This window comes from Petromyzon marinus, chromosome 44 (assembly GCF_048934315.1).
Source record: "Petromyzon marinus isolate PM22_M1 ecotype Great Lakes invasive population chromosome 44, UKy_Petmar_22M1.pri1.0, whole genome shotgun sequence".
In the NCBI taxonomy this organism is placed as follows: domain Eukaryota; kingdom Metazoa; phylum Chordata; class Hyperoartia; order Petromyzontiformes; family Petromyzontidae; genus Petromyzon; species Petromyzon marinus.
The window spans coordinates 7,031,895-7,051,286 of record NC_133710.1 but is presented as its reverse complement, the minus strand read 5'-3'; the positions used below and the strand labels follow the sequence as shown (position 1 = coordinate 7,051,286).

The 19,392-nt window shown below is 44.3% G+C and overlaps 1 protein-coding gene across 5 annotated transcripts in view; it reads left to right on the top strand.

The window, feature by feature from the left end:
- Positions 1-19,118, top strand: part of LOC116951859 (SWI/SNF-related matrix-associated actin-dependent regulator of chromatin subfamily A member 2-like) — a 48,089-nt gene extending 28,971 nt beyond the window's left edge. For 4 of the 5 annotated variants that reach the window (XM_032970660.2, XM_032970663.2, XM_032970664.2 and 1 more), the window contains exons 26-35: positions 804-967; positions 1,954-2,181; positions 4,963-5,040; positions 5,956-6,174; positions 8,470-8,714; positions 10,861-10,966; positions 12,639-12,740; positions 14,792-14,909; positions 16,678-16,938; positions 17,593-19,118. In XM_032970660.2, the coding sequence (XP_032826551.1) occupies positions 804-967; positions 1,954-2,181; positions 4,963-5,040; positions 5,956-6,174; positions 8,470-8,714; positions 10,861-10,966; positions 12,639-12,740; positions 14,792-14,909; positions 16,678-16,925 (1,508 nt within the window). In that variant the 3' untranslated portion in view covers positions 16,926-16,938; positions 17,593-19,118. The remainder of the gene's footprint in view (positions 1-803; positions 968-1,953; positions 2,182-4,962; positions 5,041-5,955; positions 6,175-8,469; positions 8,715-10,860; positions 10,967-12,638; positions 12,741-14,791; positions 14,910-16,677; positions 16,939-17,592) is intronic. The other variant, XM_032970661.2, reaches the window with a different exon arrangement.
- Positions 19,119-19,392: the final 274 nt, after the last annotated feature.

The window sequence follows — 19,392 nt, the reverse complement described above, 5'->3', positions numbered from 1 at the left end:
TATTAATTTAATATTCTGCACGGCTCTACATTGCATACTACCTGATATGACAGGTAGTATGCAATGTAGAAAAAATAATTTGAATTGCACCAAAAAAGTGTGGAAAGATGCTCGCCTGGAGTTAGATTGAGAGACAGAGTGGAACACGGATTACAGAACGTGTGCTGGTTAAAAACATTGTAAACTGTTGAGAAAAGGAAGTGTGCCTGGGAAGGACACTTCATGAAGATTTGATAACCGATGGGGAACAGTAATGATGCACCTGCAGCCAAGGGATGGAATGCATCCAAGTGGATGTTCACCATGGAGATGGAGCAATACATCAGCTCCTGTCCAGTTGCTAGGGATTATTGCATCATGGCACCGTGACAGATTGTGGTGGCTTGGATGGGGAGGGCCTTAGACTCTGAAACTCAAGAACTATTAAAAACATTTATTTTACCAGGTAAGGCCCACTGAGCTATATAGCTCTTTTTCACAAGCGACCTGGCTACACATGATAGCTCAACGAAGTGGCTTTTATGGAATTGCAGCCAAATTGTCTTAAACATTCGTTGTTCCTAAATGTGGAGGGAATAACGAGAGTACCCTGAGAAAAATCCACATGACCACTGAGAGAGAGAGAGAGAGACACGCAAACTCCAAATATGCATCGGGGTCGTGATTGAACCGACGACCTCCTGCATACGAAGCGAGGTAGTTAACATTCCGCCACTTTGGCGTCCCTTCATCCAGCAGTGGATGATTGGATCACGGGATGGATGCTTGATGCTGATGCCGCTTGTCCACGCATTCCTGTGAAGGCACCACCAAGTCGGAGGATCGCAGCAACTTGCTGAAGACGTTCAACGAGCCCAACTCTCCCTACTTCATCTTCCTGTTGAGCACGCGTGCCGGAGGGCTGGGTCTCAACCTCCAGGCCGCAGACACTGTCATCATATTCGACTCCGACTGGAACCCCCATCAGGTGAGCGTCTGCCGAAGGAGAATTTCCGAGTCGCGTGGAGTAGGAGAGGACCGGCTAGCTAGTTGGGATGTTCACCAGAGGGGTGATGACCCTGATAAAAAAATATATCTATGTATACGGATAATATAAAACATTTTAAGTTATGCTATGAAATTGTATTTACTGTTTTATGTGCGTAGAATGGGCGTTAAAGGTGTCTAATGTCATTTCTTTATTTTGCAAATTGCTTGCAGTCACATGGGCATTGGGGGGACTTATCTGCGAATAGTTAGGAGCAGCTAGTAATTCAACCAAGCGTGTATGTGTGTAAAAGGTGTGAATGAGCATGGTTAATCTGCAACCCAGATATTATTCTTAGCCACAGTAAAACCGATAATAAAATAATCTTCTTGGCACAACAATGTCATCTGTGCTGTCATCGCATGACTGTATTATTAATCTGGCTGAAGGGGCATCTTAAAAGCTTTGTTTTATTTTCCGTACCCATTAATACGACTGTGCAGAGCACATATTCGGATAAAGTTGGAACACAAAAGCGCCCCTGCCTCACTGTTCGCACCTGATATATTTCAAACTCAACACGTACGTCAGTGAACACTTTGCCCACGAAGGAAAAAAATATGGGCAACATTTTGGTCAATTGCCTCCTCTCCAGAACAGAGAGAACTCTATAGTAAGAGAGAACCATCTGCTGTTAAGAAGGGCCATTGCCCACTTTTATATTTATTCCTTTTCGGGGAGTGTTGTTGGCACACGTGTTGTGTATTTATTATTTGTGTTCATGCACCATTGCCAAATGCAGTTTAACAAAAAAAATATTTGCTAGAATTGAAAGTAAAGTTGTCGGCTCGAATGACGATCCCCATCACTCACCGATTTGCTCCCCCCGACGGATTATTGAGCATTATCCGAATACGGAAGCAAGAGTCGCTCCCTTCGCAACCTCTCCCAACGCCTGACCTTCATGCCCGCTCACATTCCTCCAGGATCTGCAAGCGCAGGACCGTGCCCACCGCATCGGGCAGCAGAACGAGGTGCGCGTGCTGCGCCTCTGCACTGTAAACAGCGTGGAGGAGAAGATCCTGGCGGCCGCCAAGTACAAGCTCAACGTGGACCAGAAGGTCATTCAGGCCGGCATGTTCGACCAGAAGTCGTCCGGCCACGAGCGGAGGGCGTTCTTGCAGGCGGTGCTGGAGCACGAGGAGCAGAATGAGGTGCGAGGGGAGGCGGAGGGGTGGGCGAGGGGTGGCCCCCGGGGCTTACTGTGCCTGGAGCCTACTTTTTCTTAAGTCTTTTAACCCTGTGTGTGTGTGTTTTTTTTTTCAAATCCGTTTGTAAAATTGTTGACTTTCTATTTGGTTTAATTGCAGTGGTTCCTAGCCTTTCTGGACCCTTGTTGGACCACATTGGTATTCGCTCGGAAAAAAATCATCGCAGATCATCAGCATATATTTCAAAATTAAAGCTGCGTTAGAAGTTCTGTAAAATATTAGTTGAAAAGCCATGCAAACCATTAACTTCCTTTTTATTGATTTATCTATATATTTGTACAATTTGCCATGTCGTTGTCATAGCTACAACATTTCTGAGGGGGGAAAAAATTGTGCCAACTGCAACAGTTCCAAAGGACAACTTACCATGGCGTTGATAATCACCAGTGGCCGATGGACCACAGTTTGGAGTACCAATGGTTTCGTGCATCATCATCATGAGCAGCATCAGCCTGGATCCGTCCAACGTTACATAAATAATAATTTTTACTTTTAACGTACACAATATTCGCTGACTGTCAGAAAAGGAACCACTCGAAGGCACAAGGAGCCACAGACAAGCGAAAAGGGTGACCAGGTGGTGAGCCTGTGCTAAAATTATCTTCCCAAGCTATGCAGTTCTCTCTATGAAGGTGTTATCAGCCAATTGATGAGGGATGTGTGGGGGAAGGTGCAAAATTTTCATCCCATACAGATGGAACAGGTGAAGTCCACATTTTACGTCACCGCCTTCTCGCGAGCCAGGGTTTTTTTCACCTCCTCAACGCCCCCTACAGGAATGGAGTTTCACAAAATTTGTGCTGTGATCCACCAAACCCTCGTTGCCTCCACAGTGCTGGATTACAGGCATGCGCCACCACCGCACGGCCAAAAAACATGAAGGCTTGCCATAGCCGCCATCGCCATGTTTCACTGCCCTGCAATGCAGTGATCCACTTGCTCCGAAACTCGATCGATGTCCTCGAAGACACGTTTCATCACTTAGTTGCTACGCTGTCATCAATCCTTTCTATGTATCCTGGCCTTACCCACCTTTCTTAACGCTTTTAATTAATGTATGTAACCTGCGTGTGTTCTCTAATCCATTGGTTTACATTTCTCTAAATCTAATTCCAAACGTCCATCTCTCCATGTTCTTTTGCAAACTTTTAAATTGGTAATTTTGTTGTTAAAATGGCTTTCTGGGCTGGTTTACTACCGCCAAATGTAGATATGCTTTGTGGCATTGGGCTTATAGGAACGTGAGGCACTATACACAGCAATAGTCAAAAGCGTAAAGCAGGCAAAAAGTGAGATATGAAGTCCCAAAGCGTAGCGATGAAGCTCGAGCAGCAGCAGCAGGTTTCGGGTTAGGGTCGTCGAGACGGAGAGTGCTTTTGGCAGGATGGCCAATTTGTGGTTTTGGTTGTCGTTAGGAGGGGAAGCGCTAATGACTCTGGCTAATTGGGACACATTAGGGTGAGTGCTTGTGGTTACATTTTCTGGTTGGTTAGGAGTTGGCTAGTATTTTGTTGCGTGCTTTGCCCACCAACTGTTTGCTGCCTCCCTCTTACCAGTAGCAATGTATCGTGTGTAGTTATCCCTAAAAGTTTTTTTGGGTTAGATCGCGTAAATACAAATGTGTCGTTAAACCCGCCACCACCCGACACAGGCAATTAGTAAGGTTTGTCATGTAAACAAAACATGCCAATACTAATTCAGCACACTGGTGTGTTGAAGAGTAAACCCATAACATATGGAATTTTCAATGTTTGGCCACTGTTTGGTTAGTGGTGTTGACAGTGCCACTTGAGTGATTTATATTGTCGGTGAGGTCTCTCTGCTCCAATGGAAGCTTTATTTTATTTTTCTTGCCTCCGGGGATCATACACTCCGCGAGGCGAAATCAGGAATGTAAATAGTGTTGGTGTGTGTCAGCCAAGTTCAAGTATTTTAGTCCTTTGTAGCAGGATTTTTGTAGAATTTTGTCGATGAATAATACGTCGAGAAATGATCTCATTAAGGTAACATTTTTTTTTAGACGAGAGTGCTGTTTTTCCTGCTCAAGGAATAAAACGGCACACCCTGCATAATTTTAACTGTTGATGTGAACGGAAAACACATTCTGGTCTCTCTGAAAAGCTAATCCAATTAATCAAAGGAACAACATCCCCCCTGTAAAAAGCAGGGAGAACAGCCCACTGAATATAAAACTAAAATCTGGTGGCGTGCTGCATTGAGGGCATTTAATTCTTAAATGGAGTAAATAATTTAAGTGCAGTGCGGTATATGACCGAGAATAAACATTAATCGTATTTTAAAGGTCTCCGCATTTCCGGGATTTTCTCAGCGAAAGGCAGTAGTCGGCACAGCAGGAGTGGTAATTCGGTGGGGAGGCTTTTTGTTGCGCTGGTCTCGCTTCACAAAGACTACAGGCGCTGCAGTCTCCCTCTGGCCGCACCGCTTAGTGAACCAGGAGGACCAAAATAAAACTGCATCGACCGTGGCCTCCCCGGGTAGGATGTGCTTGTCAAGAGAGAGATTTTATAAAAAAATGTTTACCTTGAATTGACCTTGAAGAGAATCTGGGAAATGATTTTCAGCCCAGTGATTACTCTCACTCTCTGTAAGCTGTAATGAGCTGCTGCTGCTTTAAGCTGCTGTTATTGCATTTTGTAAGGATGGCAGTGGATGTTTTAATAATAATGGTGGTGGTGGTGGTGCTGAATGTGATGGCGGATGTAGGAGGAGGATGAGGTTCCGGACGATGAGACGGTCAATCAGATGATCGCCCGGAGTGAGGAGGAGTTCGAGATGTTCATGGTGAGATTCATCAAAGCTAACATTTGCGTCTCATTGCATCCACTTGTTTTTACAATGGGTAATCTTACACTTTCCTGGTAAATGTATGTTTGTTTACATTTAATAATTTCTAATTGGCTTCGTAACATAAGGATCGATGCCTGAACGTGTGTTATCCCATGGACCCCACAAAAACCAGATGCTAACCATCTGACAGCTCCTAATATAAAAAGAGCAATTATAAATTGGTGAACTGTAATGCTGTTTGCGTTAGATCATTTAACTCTCCACTGTGTGACAGCTGTACTTGGATGTTTTGTTCTCAAACACTCATTGGGGTTCAACCCTCTTGAGTACCATGTGTCGCACACAATACTGCCATTGTGGTCATACATGCCACAGTGCATGGAGATTGGATGATTTGTTTGTATTGGTAAAAAGCAATACATGTTTTTTTATGGCAATTAATTATGGTAATATTTTTTTCTGAAATGTACATCATGTAATGGCCAAAGTAATCATCCACTCAATCAAATGTGTAGCTATGCTCAACTCGTGTATAAACCGGTGAACAACAACTGTGAACGTTCCACTAAGCGGTCCTCTAATATTATCCCTACAGGAGTGATAGTCTGAGTAGACCTCCCTAACCAAGCTTTGAACACGCAAGACTCCCATTAGCCTCATCTTATATCTTTAGGTTAATGGAATAAACGTGAGCGAGCACACGAGATGACAAACAAGCCAGATTACTAGCGGCGATAAAGTACGAATTGTTACCAACGATGCGCTGACCCAGAGTGCGACCGGCACTTGCGTCCCACCCGTACAAACACGTTGCACCCTCTTCGTTTCTCCCATTTGCCCTCTACAATCGTCATCGCCTCCACCGCCATGGTCGTCTTTGCGGACCCCGCTCGCTCGCTCGCTCGCCAGCGCATGGACCTGGACCGGCGGCGGGAGGACGCACGCAACCCCCGGCGCCGGCCGCGCCTCATGGAGGAGGACGAGCTGCCCAACTGGATCATCAAGGACGACGCGGAGGTGGAGCGGCTGACCTGTGAGGACGAGGAGGAGAAGCTGTTCGGCCGTGGCTCCCGGCAGCGCAAGGAGGTCGATTATAGCGACTCGCTCACCGAGAAGCAGTGGCTCAAGGTATGATCGGCTCGCGTTGGGTTTTTCCCGCGGTTGTACATTGCGGCTCTCCGATGCGTTTTTGTCGTTGTGCGACACCCGCGCGTTGTTCGGCACGATCTCCGATGTCGCTGTAATGAGCGGTATGATCCAAAAACACATGGAGAGAGCTCAATGTACGCCAAGTCCTCACTTAACGCGTGCTGTTTACACACGGCGCGTTCTCCCATAAGGGGAAACTTTTCGCACAACGCGGAACGTTACGCCGTTCTAACGTGTCTTTTTGAGCGGTCGACAACGAACTACTTTCTTGAGCCGGGCGGAAGAATACAGTACGTGGAATGTTACAGTAACGCCGCGGCGTACGCTCAGTTATTTGTCCCGCCATCTCGCTGTGTGTGCTTGAATGGTATCTCGCCAAACTTTTATCGATACATTATTTATGGGGAAATTGTTTCTGCTGAACGTGGAAATTTTCAGGAACGCAGCTTCCGCATTCAACGAAGACTTCCTGTCATAGTTTACATTTGAGCACGTTAAGATTCGTCGATTTGTTGACTAAAATTGCTCGCTATGCTCTCAATGTTCGTTTCACCAATCTTGCGCGTTAAGATCCGATTGGAGCAGAAGAGATGGGTAACGTAAGAGGTAACAAATGAGCCAGACACTATAAATAAGACGGCAAATTCGACATATATATCTTTTTATTTGATTCATGATGTTTCGTTACATTCCTGGGGGGGGGTAATCATTGGTTGACAAATGTTTATATATATGTGCGGTCGTCTTTATGCAAGCTCCTAATCGTACAAAATTGAGTGAATGTTGACGAACGTGGTCTCCATTACATGAGGAATTAACAAGAGACGATGATTGGTTGTGTTGCAATCGAAACGTCGTATGCTGTTATTTAATTATTTTTCCTTTCTACGTGACTTTACCGAAAGAACCAAAGAGAGACGATAATGACAATGTGAGGGGATCAGTGGACTTTGACCTACTAAGAATACAAATGTATGAAACGCATGGATTTAACCGTTTTCAAAAATAAATGTTGGCACACCTTAGTGTCACATTATTTAATTAATCGCCACATTGACATTTATAAATTAGCATATACGTGTCCCATATTGCATATTTTTCCGATCCTGAGGCCAGGCATCCATCTAGTTTTAATTAGAATTATTTACCCTGGTGAAGCTCACAGAGTCTCAACACCGCTTTGCAGGATGGTCCTGCCTGGGATGTTTGACCGTGTCATTTTTATGAGAGCACGGCATTTTCCATTTGCCATCGCGTTTGTGTGTGTTCCCCATTGTCGTATTCCTCCTTTGGATATCGTGGAAAAGAATGTGTGCCATTTGCATGCTGTCAACGTTAGTTATGTCACGCGCCTGCACGTGGATTTTGCAGCCTCCGCCGTTTGTCAAGCCTCCAACAGAAATTTAACATTCTGAATAATGCAGCTTAATGCAGGAATCTGGAAGTTACAAGGGGTTTGACGTTTTTTTTCATAGTACAGTGCTTGTGTTAATGGTATATTTGCATTAATTTACCATGCCAGAGGTGCATTTGCTTATGGAACAAAGAACTTGAATGTTGATTAATTTTTCATGTTTACCATCTCCGCAGGAGGTATTAGCATGCATGCGATATTTCATGTTTCCATGCCGTGTGTCCATAATCTTTCAGCAGCGCCGAGGTATCTCCAGGTTCCTTTTGTTCGAGAAGCATTTAATGAATGTGGATTAAATACAATTTTAACAAAAGCACATTCTGGTAACCAAAAAAAAAATACCATGCCACAGAAATTATTCTGCGGAATATCTTTTGCGTGTGTGTGGTTTTTATTATATATATCCTGCCTCATTGGAGTATCGCTGAGCTTTGTGTGCTATAAATATAACACTAAACTGCATGCCCGGCATTGCATATTGCCGTGCACTATTTGACTAATTGTGTACAGTGCCTTTTTAATAAAAAAAAAATCCTGCTCGCTGCAATATGGCTCTCCTCAAGCAGCCTGCCTCTTGCCATCTCGGCACGCATGACTACGAAGCCATGGACCAACGCTGCCCCAAGTTAGCCGTTTCTAAATTACAAATGAGCAGCCGGCAATGAATGCGCGACGGAAAAATTAATTTAGCCCGATTTCTGCGGACTGTGCCAGATGTGAGAGCCCCCCCTCCATGAGCCTCGTTCGTGTCATCCGGTCGGGGGCAAACGATCACCTGCAGAAGGCCGGCCAGCCGGCCGGCCTCTGCCCTCCGATCCTAATTGTTGGCGGTCATCGCGTGGCACCCCCCTCCTTCACAGGCGATCGAGGAGGGCAACTTGGACCTGCTGGAGGAGGAAGTGCGCATGAAGAAGGCACGCAAGCGGAAGCGCGATCCTGACACGCCGGGGCCGAGCCGCGAGCGTGTGGGGGCGGCCCCCGAGCCGGAGGAGAAGGCGAAGAAGAAACGCGGCCGCCCCCCCGTGGAGAAGCCCGTGCCCAACCCGCCCGCCCTCACACGCAAGATGAAGCGTATCATCGACACTGTCATCAAGTACCGCGACAGGTTGGTTATGCCCCCTCTCATGAGTTTCGGCTGCTGGCGCAGTGTGATGTTAGCCGCGTGTGTGTGTGTGTGTATAGCGATTCATATTTAACGTGCTATGAATAAGGGCTTTCGCCCCAAATCGTCACCTATTATTATACACTGTTAATTTTTAAGGCAGTGTTATCGACGAATGAGTTTCTCACATATAAGGTAATGAGTGTGAAACGTTGTTTTTTTGTTTTGCCAAAAGAGCGATACTCTGTGCACCTCTTGACGTGGCTCTTAAACGTGACGTGTCGCAAAGAAATAAACGGCACGATCGGGATGATAAAGAAACCAATTCCATGGGGAATGTTGGGTTGTATGCTGTTGCTTCGACTACACACATGGACCATATGATGCACACTCATGGATCATGATTATTAAGTAAAAATTAATGTATAAGCCCGAATCCACTGCTGGATAAAGGCCTGCCCATGCCTTAATGTCATCGGGATTATATTCTTAGTTCTTTCGGTAAAGGCACGTTGAAGGGAAACAAAATAATAAAATGTATAAAACAATAAAAATATATATTTTATTATTTTGTTGTTTCCCTTCAACGCGACTTTACCGAAAGAACTAAGAATATGAATTACTGCAGTCACGAAAGCTTTAAATCAAAAGTCATCGGGATTGTTTAACCTTTCTTGTATAATAGATGTTTTTGGGGTTAGATCGCGTAAATATATGTCGTTAAACCCACCACCACCCGACACAGCCAACTAGTAAGGGTTGTCACGTAAACAGAACATGCCAATTCGTCACTAGTACAGCACACCGCTGTGTTGGAGAGCCAAGCCACAATATTTACAATCTGAGTACGACGTCTCGCCAGTAATTACAACTAGCTTCATCAGGCGACAGCCAGATTTGTGGAGAAGGCCTCCTGTTTCGTTCCTTATATAGAGGCGTAGATGTGGTGACCACACGTCTGCGCTCTTGAGTCAACGTACATTATGCATGCGCATTATGCGAGCCCTTTGATCTTGTCCTTCCTGTCCATTGTGTGTATTAAAATAACCGTAGCAACGGTAATCCCTGTATCGGCATGCATTTAAACAATATATTATTTGATGATTCGCTTCCACGCAACACTTAAGTCGGTAGCTATCCAAACGGTTAAAATTATTTTTTGCAATTTCGATAGATTCTCTAATTAGTCTTGGCCAGTAGTAGCTAGTTTTGCACAGAACGTCAACATTATCAAAATCAATTGAGTGTCCTTGTTGCCACACGTGTTCTGCTACTGCTGCCAATTGTATTTGGGAGTATTTAATGTTTCTCTGATGTTCTTTTAGTCTCATGCTGATCATTCGTCCTGTTTGCCCAACATAGCATTCGCCACAAGTGCAGTTAATCCTGTAAACAACTTAATACATCTTTTGTACCAGATGTAAAATTCTGTATTTTATGTGCCGTGGCAAATCTGACTCGGATGTTTTGTTTTTCCAAACATCTGGCTAGTTTATAAGTTACTCCCGCAATGGATGTTATTTTGATCGTTTTCATTACTTGGGCAGTTTCAATGCTCGTATTATTTGATTCGGTTTTGGCATTCAATACCCTGTTGATTTGTGCATCATTGTAACCGTTCATTTGCAGCGCTTCTTTAACATGTTTAATTTCACTTCTCAGACTGTCACCATCTAACACTTTCTTAGCTCGATGAATAAGCATCTTGATAAGAGCAGATTTCTGTGCGGGGTGATGGTGTGACTGGATTCAGATAGGCGTCAGTATGCGTTTTCTTTCGGTAAACGCTGTGTGTTATTTTACTATTTCGACCCCGTCCGAGCATTATATCCAGAAATGGTTGACACACCGGTGTGCTGTACTAGTGACGAATTGGCCACGTTCTGTTTACGTGACAACCCTTACTAGTTGGCTGTGTCGGGTGGTGGCGGGTTTTAACGACACATATATTTACACGATCTAACCCAAAAAACCTCTTATGGATGATATTGGTCGCAAAAGCCTCCGTGTTAAACTGACCTTACTTGTGTTTAGTTGGTTGTCCTTCCCCCTGCACCTCTGATTAGCATGGTTGGTAAACGTACTGTGCGAAATAAGTTCTACATACACATGTGCGTGCGTGTATTTTCTCTTGTGTACCCGTGCGCAGCTGTGGCCGACAGCTGAGCGACGTGTTCATCCAGCTGCCGTCGCGGAAGGAGCTTCCAGAGTACTATGAACTCATCCGCCGCCCTGTGGACTTCAACAAGATCAAGGCGAGACATCGCAACAACCGCACCCTCGGCAAAATTAGTGGGGACGGCATTCAAAGTATTGCATTTATATATATAGGTATGTACGTATGTTGAACTTTCTTTCGCACTATACGTAAGCCAACCGTGCTAATCGGAGGCGCAAAAGGTATAGCCCTGCAATTTGGCCTACTCTTGCACTGGCCAGACGTCTCAGAAGACGTGGGGGTACCCACACTTAATCCCACCACGTACGACATACAGATCGACTGTGGTGTACGTATTTATACTGCTGGATGTTTAGACACTTGCCCATTGTTACCACTGTCATGAGACTGAATGGAACTGGTGATCACTGGATTGCAAGTCCAGTGTGTGCTAACCATTACAACAGGGCAGCATCCATTTTTCTTGAACTTTTATATACTCGAATTTAAGTGATTTTTTTGCACCATGATTATATGGAAGAAAAATGCTGCATTTAATAGTATTTTGTAACTACTTAACAGCGGCTGCTATCTACCATCAGATACATGTATTCCAATGTATTGATAGGCTCTACAGTTCAAACACGACCTTATTCAATGAACCAGCCTATGTATTGATAGGCTATACAGTTCAAAAGCGACCTTATTCAATGAACCAGCAACACATTTGTCTGGCTGGCACCTGACAATCTGATCTGACACATTCCACTCTTTTAATGTACGAAGGAAGCCATGCATTTTGATTCTAGGAGGCAGATTCACATATCGACAAAACAACTGAAACACCGTTGCCTTGGCCCTTTTGCCCCATTATTGGTTGGCGTTGGAGGCATCGGCATATTTTTGCCAAAAATCGGAAATATTCCACCAGTCGCATTGGGTTAATGTTTGTTTCACACAACTACCTGCCGTAATTGAATTGGCAAGTACAATTATATGTTTTGCTTTGTCTTATTGTTATTATACTCTTTGGTTCTTTCGGTAAAGTCACGTAGGTATAAAATAAATCGCGACGTTTAGGGCGCAACACAAGCGTCCGTCATCAGGTGGGGAAGCGATGGTCTGCTGCTGAGGCAGACTGTTTTACAAGGTTTGAAATGGGTGTAGCCCAAGGGTCATAAAGAAGTGGCCGAGGCAAGTGATGTTAATGTGAGAAATTAGCATGACGTTAATGTGAGAGATTAGCGTGTAACTGTAAGATAGGAGGAGAGCGGCCTCCTAAACGAGGGCATGGAAGTGGCTATGTTAATGTGAGAGATTAGCATGCTGTTAATGTGAGAAATTAGCATTATGTTAATGTGAGCGATTAGCGTGATGTTAATGTGAGAAATTAGCAGGTAACTGTAGAAAAGGAGGAGAGGGGCCTCCTCGATGAGGGAGTGCAACCCAACGGGTGCAATCCAAAGAGCACGTGAGCATGAGAGTGCAATCCAAAGAGCACGTGAGCATGAGAGTGCAATCCAAAGGGCATGTGAGCATGAGAGTGCAATCCAAAGGGCATGTGAGCATGAGAGTGCAATCCAAAGGGCCTGTGAGCATGAGAGATGTAAGAGAGAGGCATAGAGAGAGAGAGAGAGACAGAGAGTTGGAAAAAACAGCTGACTTAGGCAGATAGGATGGAAACATCACAGTCAGTTAAGACTTTACCTGGTTAATAACGTCCTTATTGGTATTGTTTGTGACTCTTGGCCGGCTACGGTATCTTCCAGGAGCGGATCCGAATCCACAAGTACCGAAGCATGGACGACCTGGAGAAAGATGTGATGCTGCTTTGTCACAATGCACAGACTTTCAACCTGGAGGGTTCCCTGGTAGGAGATCTCGCGTAACCACACACGCTCACCATATCTGCTTGCTAGTCCTACTGCTGATGTTGCTGTTGCTGCCGATTCATGCTTGTCCAATTAATCCTCCGGCACAGTGGAGAGAGAATTACAAGTCACGATCAATCTGCCTTGCTCCTTTTATTGCCCGTAAGAGTTATAGGTGAGAACCCGAGGGAGCCGAGTGCGACGATTTGAACAAATAATGGTTCACAATGACGGTTTTTTACTTGTCTAATACCGGACTTAACTGAAGCAAAGTATGCATTGTTGAACTTCTTTCGCACCGATTTAAAGCTTTCGTGACTGCAGGGATTTATCTTCTTGGTTCTTTCGGTAAAGTCACGTAGAATGGAAGTAAAATAATACAAATAAAACATAATAAAATAAAATTCTCACGAGCTTAAAAGACGCTGCCAAGCTTAGCAGTGTTCATTGGAAGCGCTGTCGTCCCGACAGTTCTGTTCCTGCACCTGACGAAGGCTACTTGTGTTGTGGCCGAAACGTCGTGAGAATTTTATTATGTTTTATTTTCATTATTTTATTTCCATTCTACGTGACTTTACCGAAAGAACCAAGAAGATTATTTTGCACCGTATGTAGCCAACCGTGATAATCGGACGAGATTCAAAATGTATTGCAATAGTGCAGAGGATGTGGCATTTTTTTCCAAGTATAGTTTTTGTTTTGCAAAATGCAATTCCATCAGAGCCTTGAAAGGAAAAGTATATAATAGTTGACATTTCGAGCAATGTACCTTCTTCAGAGCGCATGCCTAGAGAGGACGGATAAATAGAGTGACTAAGAATTGTAGCCTGTACTATACACCATGCGGCCGGATTAAAATTAATTTTTTTATGTTTCTTGAGGAAATATCAAAAGTAAACTTTTTTAAAAATGTCGAATCATGTTCCATGGTGTAAAGAGCAGTCTCCAACTCGTATCCACTCTCTGGCCTCTTGTGTGCTATGAAGAAAGGACCATTGCCCTTCTTGTTAGAAGTTCATTGCCCAACGTCACCTACTTTCTAACTTTCCTGTTAAGGCAGTCTTGACGAATGTGCACCACTGCCAACGCAGTTATCGCCAAATCATGTTTTAATCCCATCAAAGGCCTTGTTGATTTTTTGTATTATAATCCTTGTACGTTTCAAAAGATTATGAGCTAAACATTTTAGTGTTGCACAACTCTCCTGAGAGAGAAAAAAAACGTTATTGTTATTATTTTGATGTTCATCACATTAAAAAGGTATTTTCCAAACATCCCAACGTAGGGAGCCATCCCTGAAAAAGAGACTTACATGAGGCTTTGGTCGATAGATATTGTACATGTACAGCTCTTGTCAATCCACTGTTGAATGAGAGACACCCCACACCCCGCTATTTGTTATAAGTCTTATTTCCCCATACTTCACGCTGGTCAGTGGGCATTGGTGAAAGAATATTCCTTATTATTTACGGGAAAAAAAAAACATGCCGTGTGCTCGTGCACAGCAGGTGCTTGACGTCACGGGTCACGCCTGCAGCGCTGCCAACGTGCGCGAGTCAGGTTTTCCAATCACTCGTGCAGCACATCGACTTGAGCTGCGTGTGAAAAGCAAGACCGGCCTCATGTAGGCGGTGTTATTTGTGTGCCGCTAGAGTCGGCAATCACATTCTTTCCCAGTCCTGCCCAACAACAAATGTCCACCTTGCGCGCACAATTTTCTTAGCGGCATGAAACGCAAACTGGAAGATGATCTCTTTATGCTTTGATTGTGCCATTTTGATGACCGAGAGGAAAAGAATAACACTTTTTTGTTTTGATTTAAAGCTTTCGAGACTGCAGTAATTCATATTCTTAGTTATTTCGGTAAAGTCACGTGACTTTACCGAAAGAACTAAGAATACTTTTTTGTTTGTTGTTTTTAGTTCATTGTCCTTCCCCCGCACCTCCGATTAGCACGGTTGGCTTACGTACGGCGCAAAAGAAGATCAGCATGCATACTTACGTGACGTCACGTCTCTTTCTCCGACCCCCAATCCCCCTGTTCCTTCCAGATCTACGAAGACTCCAAGGTACTGCAGGGAGTGTTCCGAAGCGAGCGCGAGAAGGAAGAGGAGAGCGAGGAGGAGAGCGACAGCGGAGAGGAGGATGAGGGTGACTCCGACAATGAGAGTCAGTTGCGACACAGTTCACGCGTTATTCGGGGGAGGGGGAATGAAAACCATCGTTATTTACGAGTGAAACACAAAGACAAACGCCCCCTATTTCCACCTTGGAGCGTAAAGGCAAGCGCTGTTGGCATGCACCTATTATTACGACTCACGTTGCACTTAAGGAGGTTGAGCAGTTAGCACCATGCCCAGCTGCTATTAGCTCCCCCATTGTTGAGGTTTGTATTGTTTGCACACTATAACAGGTTTAGGCACAACCTGCCACCGATGTTAGCTGTGGTTGGAGTCACATAGAACGTACCACTCATCCCTGTGCCACAGCTCGCCGCAAATGTAGACATGTACACGGGATGTGGTGAGGTCAAGTTGTGTGCATGTCAGCGTCGTTGACTCCAACTGGCCAGCACAGGAAATAAGGCTGAAGCCCCCCCCAATTAAGGAAGGCCTGCATGCTAGACGTGAATACTGATAATAAGGGCTGATGTCGTACCCATTCATACAACGGGATTGTATGGATGTATGTTGAACTTCTTTCGCACCGTACGTAGTCAACTGTGCTAATTGGAGGTGCGGGGGACGGACAACAAATTAAACACACAAGAGCAGTGCTCAAAGAAAATGTCAGCATATTCAGAAGTAACTGTGTAAGCCTCCCACAGAAATATTTACCAGCCTATAACCATTATAGCAGACACTAACAATTACGGCAGCTTCAGCTTGCCATTACAATTCGACGATGTATCATGTTTACTGCTTAAGGAAATAATGAGCCTATACAAAATAGCAACACCAGGCTTGTATCATTGATCACATTTTGGTCTCCACTGAATGCCCAGTATTGATTCACGATAAAGAAAGCAATCGAACAAAACAAATCATCCTGTCAATTGTACTGCGTAGCGTCATTTAAAGTTTGTTTTTATTGTTTAACAAATCTGTGTAGTTTTTTATACCGAAAGAACAAAAGAGTTAACATGTTGTTTATCAGTATTTACTGTTGTTCATTGACAACCAGGGGAGAGCCTATTGAGGTTGACACAGCACTGCACACCTGAAGACTTACCAGTAGAAAGATATTTAGTGCAACAGAGCTTGTGTATACAATACAGATGTAATGATTCACTTCGTGCAAGGGGGCATGTGTAGGCTACAGTAACGTGAAGGGGTCGTGTTAAACGTTACAGCCAGGTTGAGGGCCGATCGAGACTCAAGGTCTCTGTTTGAAGGTAGATCTGGGTCTTGAAAGCTGTACAAAAAATTAAGCACAGTTATTCAATCCGATATCAGGTGAAGGCTTTCACGTGCTGTATCTGTCGTGGAGACTTTTGGAAATTTTAAAATACAGCACACAGTTTACCAAAAACAGAATCCATACGTTGAATGTAAAAGCATGACCATTACCGAGTTATAATGAAGATAACTTGGCTTGAAATACCAAAAACATTTCGTGAAAAAGTAGTCATGTTAAAAATCACTTAGATTCTTGTTGCCTAAACATTAATGACTGGAAATGGTTAAACATAGAAACGGGTGTTAGACGTAAAAAAAAAAGATGAGATGATGGCAAGAGCAAGGAGCATCTTGATCAACGGAATGGGTTTTTTTGAAAGTGGTATTTGACTCGCGGTAAGAAAACGGTTCCCCACTCCTTCATTGTCAACTTGATATTTCCGTTGTGTCCCTGTGTACACAAATGCGAGTGAATCGGTGCACCGTGATGCACAGCGCTACCCTGCCCCCATCCGACACCTCCGCCCACCGCCGCCCAGGTCACAGCGTGAAGGTGAAGATACGGCTGGGACGGCGGGATCGCGGGCGCGACAAGGGCAAAGCGCGCAAGCGGCCGAGCCGCCCCGCCAAGGTCAAGCCCGTGATCAGCGACGAGGAGTCCAACGAGTCTCAGGACAACCAGGTGGGGGCCGCGCACAACGCGCCGCCCGCCGGGAAACCTGGGCGAGCGTCGACTCCGTTAACGGCGCCAGCCTGTAACAATGACATGGACGATTTGAAAAATTAAACTTCAAGCAAAGGTACTCGTTTGCCTGATAATGAAAGCCAGCTCGTGTCCCCCCCCCCCCTGCCCAGACCCTGCTTATTAGAGACCCCCCCCCCCCTCTCTCCTCTATCAATGCGATCAAATGTGTGTTGCCGTTGAAAATTTGTCTCGGAGTTCAATTTTACGCAGCGGTCTTTAGCTGTTGTCGCCGTGGTCTGCCGGTCAAAGTCACCCTTAAAGAGCTTCTTAGCTCAAATAGGCTTTGCTCGGGAAATAAACTTCTGATTCTGACTGGGAAAAAAAACTAATTTGAAAATGTTTAACAGTTGGGGGTGGGGGGGGGGTATGTTCCATTTAGTGTAATGATAGCCTTGTAAGGATAATAAATTAACAACATTTTTTTGTCATTTTCTCTCCATAAAACCCAATGGAGCAATACATGTTTTTGATGGCCCACTGAAGAGGTAAAAGTGATGCCCTTCATAGCGTGTATGTTTGAAGTACAAATGTTATCGTCATTCTGCCGTCATATAAAAAAAACGTTGCTTAGACTGCCCTTCTTTGTCTAGTCTTTGCATCCCCAGAAAATAATATGCACTTGCAGCAAATGTGGCTTGATGAAGATGAATGCGATGCTCGACAAATTAGTTTCTTTGAAAATGTTTTTTTTTCCCCCCCTTTGGTCCAGGAACGTTCGGAGGGAAGCGGTGACACCGAGGAGGATTGAAATCGGCCGACAGTTGGATTGTGACCATCCCCCGGGCTTTGCTAACTTTGTGATATGTACCACTTTCCTGGATGGCGTGGAAGGCCTATTCATGTGCATTTTAGAACACAAATAAGATTTTCACGCCTCTGCTAATCTGCTTTTTTATGCCCAAAGTGAGTGGCTTTCAATGCTTCATTTTTTTCGTGTGCATGTGTTACAGTGAGTGTCAACAAAAAATAGCTGGTTGTTATTTTGGTTATGAGCAGCCTAGTCCAGCAACAATTACCCTTCGGTCGGATCTTGGCATTTGGGATGCGTCCTCTTTACCAGTGAACTTGAAAGGCATTGCAACAACTTTTTCGTGTACATGCTGACTCTGTGCAGACTTCGACAAAAATCAATTGATGCACCCTCTGCAAGCTGCGGTATGATGATGTCCCCCACCAGCAGTCGAACTTTCAACATGAGGCACTTTTTCATGTTCATGTATCAACGCCCAACTTCGGAGCACATTTTCTAATCCACCGTGGCAATATAAGCATATCTGATATGCTTTCTTTTTGGCTGGTTGCATAAGACATCTTTAAGTATAATGTTCCCAGTTTGTCAATATAGTAGTTTAAAGGGCAAAAACAACTTTATGCGTTTTATGCAACTGGTCAGAGGGCATACAATGCATGGTGCGACTTTATGGAATGAAACCATAGTACTGTGGACAGCAGTTTGGTAGAAGTGTTGGCCGGCCAGCCATGCTGTGGTAGATTCATGTGCCACTGTAGCATGGATTTTGCCTTCTCATACTCGACACACACGCCAAAGTGACATTAGTTTAATCCTGCAACCTTTTGCAACCAGGTTAGAGTACATGCAAGCAAACATGTCCTGCTGTGAATAGTGGACTTGATTTAAAAATACGTGGCATAGGGTACCGTACACAAAAGAGAGGGGGGAGGGGGGGGTTGCATTGGAGCGATTCTACTGCAGCAACTTTTGTGCAACGACGATGGAAAGAAAATAACTGCAACGTAAATGTTAGTGCGTTGCTGCAAAACTGCTTGTACGGCATAGACTCAATGGAGTTGACTAGTATAGCTAGGTTGGCCACACGGGACGTTGAAATCTTGAGAGGAGGGTTGAAGTAGCGAAATAAATAGGCTGAACAATCAAGACTGTACCAGGCTGTAGCCATAGTAGGGTACACAAGAATATTTGTTTTCTTCAATTTGGTCTGTATAGCATTTGTCGCTGTAGGAACGTACGGTTTAAGAGCCATTCGTTCGATCGTTTTTAGTTCAGTGTGTTTCGTGAGAATGAACAGTTGGATGATGTTAATGGGATCAACTGTGGATGAATGGGGACGATGTTCGGGTTACTCATATTAAACTGTTCAGTAGCTCATCCTATTCTTTAGTCAAGCCATGTTATCTATTTACCATATCTCTGTAGCTTAACTTTCCAATACTTTGATGTATGGCACCAGTCATTTAATAAAAAATAATATTATATTTCACGTGTTTCTGACTTGTTATGTGACTGGCCAGTTGGCATGACATGTGCCTTTAATTTGCTTTGTGAACTAATTAAACCAGACATCAATGCAATAACGTGACATTTATTTGTTGTCATTTCATTATGCACGCATCCGTGACGGTGAATTCTGGGCTAACAGAACGTCCATTTCATAATATTCATAATAAAGGTTTTTGGGTTAGATCGCGTTATTTATAAATGTGTCGTAACCCTCCACCACCCGACACGGCCAATCAGCAAAAAAGTGTC